Source organism: Oncorhynchus mykiss, chromosome 1 (genome assembly GCF_057628025.1).
Source record: "Oncorhynchus mykiss isolate SJ-2025 chromosome 1, ASM5762802v1, whole genome shotgun sequence".
NCBI lineage: Eukaryota > Metazoa > Chordata > Actinopteri > Salmoniformes > Salmonidae > Oncorhynchus > Oncorhynchus mykiss.
This window is the reverse complement of record NC_143022.1, coordinates 25,490,212-25,497,498: the sequence shown is the minus strand read 5'-3', so window position 1 is coordinate 25,497,498 and position 7,287 is coordinate 25,490,212. Positions and strand designations below refer to the sequence as shown.

Sequence of the window (7,287 nt, the reverse complement as noted above, 5' to 3'; positions counted from 1 at the left end):
GACCATGCTGGTCATTTATGAACATTTGAACATCTTGGCCATGTTCTGTTATAATCTCCACCCGACACAGCCAGAAGAGGACTGGCCACCCCACATAGCCTGGTTCCTCTCTAGGTTTCTTCCTAGGTTTTGGCCTTTCTAGGGAGTTTTTCCTAGCCACCGTGCTTCTTCTACACCTGCATTGCTTGCTGTTTGGGGTTTTAGGCTGGGTTTCTGTACAGCACTTTGAGATATCAGCTGATGTACGAAGGGCTATATAAATAAATTTGATTTGATTTGATGTCTCGCACCATCCACCAACGCCACGTTGCACCACAGACTGTCCAGGAGTTGGCGGATGCTTTAGTCCAGGTCTGGGAGGAGATCCCTCAGGAGACCATCCGCCACCTCATCAGGAGCATGCCCAGGCGTTGTAGGGAGGTCATACAGGCACGTGGAGGCCACACACACTACTGAGCCTCATTTTGACTTGTTTTAAGGACATTACATCAAAGTTGGATCAGCCTGTAGTGTGGTTTTCCACTTTAATTTTGAGTGTGACTCCCAATCCAGACCTCCATGAGTTGATACATTTGATTTCCGTTGATAGTTTTTGTGTGATTTTGTTGTCAGCACATTCAACTATGTAAAGAAAAAAGTATTTAATAAGAACATTTCATTCATTCAGATCTAGGATGTGTTATTTTAGTGTTCCCTTTATTTTTTCTGAGCAGTGTATATACAGAGGCTCAGTGGAATCGCACCCCTGGTCACAGAGTAATGAAAGAGTCCTCTAATGTGGTCTAAGTCAAGAATGAGTGCCAGGGGCCCATTCAAAACATTAAAGTATGACACAAAGTACACCTGCTACTAAGCTTCTCCCTCATCATTCCCAGAATTACACTTCAATTCACACCCCTCTGCTTCTAAATTTACCCCCAGGGACAAAAGCCTTCTTAATAATTAAAAGCTTTGTGGTGCTGATTTTCTGAAACATGAGACATCCTCTTTGCTGTGTTCTGTGTGTGGAGTGTGGGTGCATAAAGAGCAGTGAGCTCACTGGGGGATGTCAGAAGTGGGCAGGTCTGTTTTGTATTGACTGGAATGTAACTGGCCCTGCCCTATTCAGCATCACTGTCTCAGAAAGCTATAAGAAGGTGGCATGTCCGCAGAGTGGCTCAAAGTTACCTTCTCACCTGAACTACAGCACTTTGAACCGATCAAGCAGTCTCTCCATCTCAGTCCATGGCAACTGTAGTGCCTGTGAGTATTTATTTATGTGTTTGGGTCATAATAGTGGTTTGTGAAAATGTGGGGAATTTATGAACGATCCTCAACAGAACTGGATCAGCAAAAAAGTTTTTATGAAATGATGGTTATTATGTTAAATAGACAAAGGGAAAAAAATACGAAATGTTGGACAGGAGCCTCAGTTGATAAACTCCTATGTGTCACTGTACCCATGGAGGGGCTTCAGTTCAGCTGTGTGTCTGTAGCAGACTAGGTTGTCTGGTAGTCAGAGTGAGGATGTTCAGCCAATGTTCTCCATGAAGATCAGGTGTCAAGTAAAATAATCTGTTTGTCTGGAGTCTCACTGTGAGGTAGAAAGAAGGATCCAGTCTTTGTGTGAGTGCTGGGCTTGGGTTTCTGATGGAGAGGGGGATTTTTTTCTCAACTTCTCAAACTGTTTACTGAAATTCTGGACAGAGACAAAACAGTTTGCATTGTGTGAAAATGAGGAAATTAATGAAACAATGTTCACTGTGTAAAACTAAAACGAACAGAACTTTTTTTATTTTTGTGCTTTTTAAAACAAGTTTTGAATGATTCGGGTCCTAATTTGTTTTTATTTTGGCACTTAAATCCACAAAATAGACTTGACATTGTGTTGCTTCAGAATGCTGAGCAAAAACCTGTATTTTTCTGTCCCCATGTCTCCTCCAGTTTGCTTCCTGTTATGGAAACAGCACTCTCCATCAGCCTCTCCAACTCTTTGGGAAGGGCCCCAAGTGTGGTTACATGTCCCTCATCGCCTACCGCGGCCCTCGTAATGACCCCCACCCGCGTCTGGCATGCAATACCCCTAAGTTGACCCTACGTCAGATCTACAGAATGCTGTGTGTGATGCGTTATGAGGCTGCTGCTGCAGCCAACAAGAGGTGAGGCCAAATCCCACTGCTGTACTACAGTGCAACATCTCTCTGGATGCACTGTTATCAGTCTTCTTTCTCTTCAAGTCCTGTGTGTGTAGGTAGCATATACAGTGCATTTGGAAAGTATTCAGATCCCTTGACTTTATCCACATTTTGTTACGTTACAGCATTATACTAAAATGTATTAAATTGTTTTTTCCCCCTCAACAATATACACACAATACCCTATAATGACAAAGCAGAAACAGGTTTTTCGAATTTTTAGCAACGTTATTGAAAATTAAAAGCTGAAATATCACATTTACATACTGTAAGTATTCAGACCCTTTACTCAGTACTTTGTTATTAAAGCACATTTGGCAGCGATTACAGCCTCAGGTCTTCTTGGGTGTGACGCTACAAGCTTGGCACACCTGTATTTGGGGAGTTTCTCCCATTCTTCTCTGCAGATCCTCTCAAGCAATGTCAAGTAGGATGGGGAGGGTCACTGCACAGCTATTTTCTGGTCTCTCCAGAGGTGATTGAGATGGGGAGGTGTCATACGCGATGCTTGGCATTCAGGCCAAAGACTTCAATCTTGGTTTCCTAAGACCAGAAAATCTTGTTTCTCATGGTCTGAGAGTCTTTAGGTGCCTTTTGGCAAACTCCAAGCAGGCAGTCATGTGCCTTTTACTGAGGAGTGGATTCCGTCTGGCCACTCTACCATAAAGGCCTGATTGGTGGAGTGCTGCAGAGATGGTTGTCCTTCTGGAATGTTCTCCCATCTCCACAGAGGATCTCTGGAGCTCCTTCAGAGTAACCATCGTGTTCTTGGTCACCTGCCTGACCAAGGCCTTCCTCCCCCTATTGCTCAGTTTGGCCGGGCGGTCAGCTCTAGGAAGAGTCTTGGTGTTTCCAGGCTTCTTCCATTTAAGAATGATGGAGGCCACTGTGTTCTTGGAGACTTTTAATGCTGCAGAAATGTTTTGGTACCCTTCCCCAGATCTGTGCCTCGACACAATTCTGTCCCGAAGCTCTACGGACAATTCCTTCGACCGCATGGCTTGGATTTTGCTCTGACATGCACTGTAAACTGTGGGACCTTATATAGTAGGTGTGTGCCTTTCCAGATCATGCCCAATCAATTGAATTTACCACAGGTGGACTCCAATCAAGTTGTAGAAACATTTCAAGGATGATCAATGGAAACAGGATGTACGTGAGCACAATTTCGAGTCTCTTAGCAAAGGTCTGAATACTTATGTAAATAAGGTTTTTCTGTTTAAAAAATATATATACATTTGCTATTTGTCATTATGGGGTATTGTGTGTAGATTGAGGAAGAAAAATATTTATTGAATACATTTTAGAATAAGGCTGTAATGTAACAAAATGTGGATTAAAAGGGTCTGAATACTTTCCGAATATATTCGGGGTAGGTGATACACTCTCAGAAAAAAAGGTTCTACCTGGAACCAAAAAGGGTTCTACTATGGGGACAGCCAGAGAACCCTTTTGGAACCCTTTTTTTATAAGAGTGTGGTTGTTTTGTAAGTTGTTTTGTCAATTGAATGATAAAACAATCACCTTCTGAATATTTTAGAGGATGTAGATGTTAAATTATTACCTCAATTTATAGATCTCTGACTCATGGTCAAACTCTTTGTGTTTCAGGAAGCAAGCATCTTCTCCTCCACCACCTGGTTCTCCGACCAAGTCAGACAGGAGATGTCTGCCTTCCTGCTTTCGTCGCAGACGTATTACTCCTAGCATTAAAAGATTTGGATGATAATGGCACCTTAAGAGTCGTCCCCCCCCCCCCCCCCCCCCATTGGGAGCTACGATTCATTTGGGGATGAGCCCCCTTTACGTCTCCACACAAACCAGTACACAGTGGCACAGACACCATGTCTCCCCCATGCTTCCTTTGTTGATGGGAGGGAGGACACTCCTGAGAGACAGCACACCTGTATTTTTTCCATCTGGAGTGGTCAGAAGTGGAGTAGTGACTGATAGATTTAGCTTCATGTTAGAGCCCAGTGGGCAATGATTCACCATTGATACAGAAGATCTACTATTTTTTCCTTTCTGTATGGCTACCACAGGGATTTTAGTTTGTCTTATATATGTAATTTCAGCAGGTGAGACTATGCTCACTGGAAAGTCCAACAGTAAATAATCCTGTGGAAAGTTACCACCGGTCAGGAAAGGGGACTTCACTTTTTCATGTTCCTCTGTTGTGAGCTGGGGGGTTAGGTGTTGGGTTGTTGTCTTTTTTAGGTGTGTTGAAATCTGGGTGTACATTGCTAAGTGAAAGGTGTAATTGACTTACATTTGCACTGTGAAGATTTAATAAAGCTTTGACTCTTAAGATCAACTTAACTCCTTGTCTGTTGTATTTTGCTGTTGTGATGTTACAGGTTTGTGTTTCTGTGTACATTTTATCAAATAGATTACTGTCCATCGAAGTGTATGCTCTGGGTTACATAGACACTGTATTTACAAAGTAACACACATAGTACTATCACCTGTATACTTGTGTCATACATAATTTAAAGCATTTGCCATTCATTCCAAATGGATGTAAGTAATTACCATAATACAGTAATTGTTGGCTGGGGGGAGGTTTTACTGACTTACTTCTCAATCTTGTTCCACCCCATGTCAGATCTTTTAGTATCTGCTTCTAGTTCCTGCCTCCAGGTGTTTTTTCGGTGAACCTTGCAGGTTCCAGGATAGAGCTGGAGGGAAGTTCAGACACAATCATGAGAAAAACATGATGAATTGTTATGCTGTTGAGGTTTCATTGTTTAATTGAGAACATGAATCCAGAAGACTCACATGAATTATCCTCTTTCGCACAGAGGCAGAGAGATAGAAAGAAAGGGGAATAATAGGTAACAATTAGACACACCAGACAGTAGGCACTTAAAATAATAGAATAGACTGGACACTTTAAAATAGGCTACAACGCTACGCTAGACACTTAAAACAATAAAAAGACACTGGGCCCTTAAACAACACTAAACACCTAAAATAAGCCCTCCTATCAATTCCAAATGATTAATATGGTTGTTAAATGACATAGAAACCCCTGCTCACAGCCCCTGCTGTAAACACAGATTCCTGTTCTCTCTCTTGACTACTGCCATGCTGACCGGTCCACAGCTGACCAGACCCGGGCCCCAGCTGATCTGACAAGGCCCCTGCTGAAACATTGATGGGGAGAGATGTTGTCTGAACGTGAGGAGCAGAGGAGTCAGGTTGTAGGACAGGAAACTCGCTCTCAGGTATCATCTTGAGGAGGAAGTGGATATTTCAGTCATGCTACCCTGGGATCACGCACGTGCATCTCCTTTAAGCTGCTACTGTGCGTGCAGGTGCATGGAGCAAACACCTTGTCCTTCACTCAGGGTCAATTCTCATAGAAATGGTGATCATAGCTAACTCATTCAGAATCATGGAACAGGAGGATTTTACACTAAAACACAACTCCATAGTCCAGCCACCACCGCCTTGCACAGAATGGTGAACAGGGCTCTGAGGTTGGGCTACACACTCATAACCAAAAACAAGACGTGATGCAGCTGCACATGCAAAATCAATAATAGGTCCCAATGGCATAGCTAAACATACACAGATGTAGGATCTTAATTTGAACCAGTTTGCTACAGTAGGAAAATAATCATGCAGCAAGAGGAAATGTGAATTATTATGTGGAATATAATTAATGGACAAGTTCTCCTGCAACAGGGTGATCACGATCCTTCATCTGTAGAGTCAAAAGCAAACCCCTATGGTGCAGACACTGGATACACAATCAATAACAACGCATCTCAACAAAAGGTTCTTCTAAAGTTAGGTCTGCGCAGGAGGGCTCCATGTTGTTACTGATAGAAACACACATTTCTTATTTACATCATGTTAACTGGTCTCCGGTTCCTTTGGTGGAGACATACTAATTAAATGGTCAATGGACCCCCTATACAAGTCAATGTAGTTTGCTACATTTGAGTCATTTAGCAGACCCTCTTATCCAGAGAGACTTACAGGAGCAATTAGGGTTAAGTGCCTTGCTCTAAGGCACATCGACAGATGTATCACCTAGATTTGAACCAGCAACCTTTTGATTACTGAACCGACCCCTTAAATGCTAGGGTACCTGCCACCACATAAGCCTTGCTCTGCAACTCGGGGTGTGAGAGACAACCCACTGGGCACAGACATCAATTCAACGTCTATTCCACGTTGGTTCAACATAATTTCATTGAAATGATGTGGAAACAAAGTTAATTCAACCAGCGTATGCCCAGTGGGAACAAGTTGATGTATGTGGTCTGAGAAGGACACCAGATCTGTACTGTACTATACACGCACATCTTCTCCATCTCACCAAATGTTCTTACTCCTGTATTCTGACATTGAGGTCAAACAAATTAAGGAGCCAATTAGTGTGACCTGGTACAGCCTCACCACAAAGTGTACTGCATGGTGTCCATAACACTTACCAAGGTTACACAAGAATACCATTAGCCTACATGTATCAGCTAAGCTTGCCTCATTATTACAGATGTACAAAGAATCAGGGGCTCTGATTCAGATAGGTGGACATTTTGGCAGAGGATAAGTGTTGTGGAGAAACTGCAACAGTTCCTGAGTTGATCAGTTGTGAGCAAAAGTGAAGGACACTGCATTAGGTCACCTGCCCTCCCAGTAATCCCATTCACAAGAGCTCCTCCTGTGGAACAGGGATGGGGCTGCGCCTCATGCACTCAGGCGCAGCAAGTGTCCGATGACAAAGCTTTCCAGTAGCACTGCTCTACTTACAGTAAGGGTCACAGCATGAATGCATCTACAGTACCTTCATAAAGTATTCATCCCCTTGACTTATTCCACATTTTGTTGTGTTACAGGCTGAATTCAAAATGGATAAAAAAATAAAAAAACCTCTCACACCTGTACACTCAATAGCACATGGAAGTGAAAACATGTTTTTAGAAATGTTGGCAAATGTATTGAAAATGAAATACAAAAATATCTAATTTACATAAGTATTCACCAGGGCAGGATTAAGAGATCATAGGCCCGGGAAGTTATTTTTTTTTATAGGTTAATCTGACAAACTGAGATCAATCTGGGCTTGAATTCAAACAATAGTCCAGGCCATTATAAATAT

General features: G+C 42.5%; 1 protein-coding gene across 1 annotated transcript; it reads left to right on the top strand.

Moving 5' to 3' along the window:
* The first annotated feature begins 1,112 nt into the window (after positions 1 to 1,112).
* On the top strand, positions 1,113 to 4,493 carry LOC149985449 (uncharacterized). Its single transcript, XM_090181972.1, has 3 exons — positions 1,113 to 1,242; positions 1,924 to 2,138; positions 3,786 to 4,493. The coding sequence occupies exons 1-3, from the start codon at positions 1,225 to 1,227 to the stop codon at positions 3,898 to 3,900; spliced, it is 348 nt and encodes a 115-aa protein (XP_090038098.1). The 5' UTR covers positions 1,113 to 1,224; the 3' UTR covers positions 3,901 to 4,493.
* The last annotated feature ends 2,794 nt before the right edge of the window (positions 4,494 to 7,287 follow it).

What these genes read in the sequence shown, in the direction of transcription:
- LOC149985449 (XM_090181972.1), top strand. An exon ending in GCTGCTGCAGCCAACAAGAG is followed by an intron (nt 2,139 to 3,785) that starts GTGAGGCCAAAT and finishes TTTGTGTTTCAG; the next exon opens with GAAGCAAGCATCTTCTCCTC.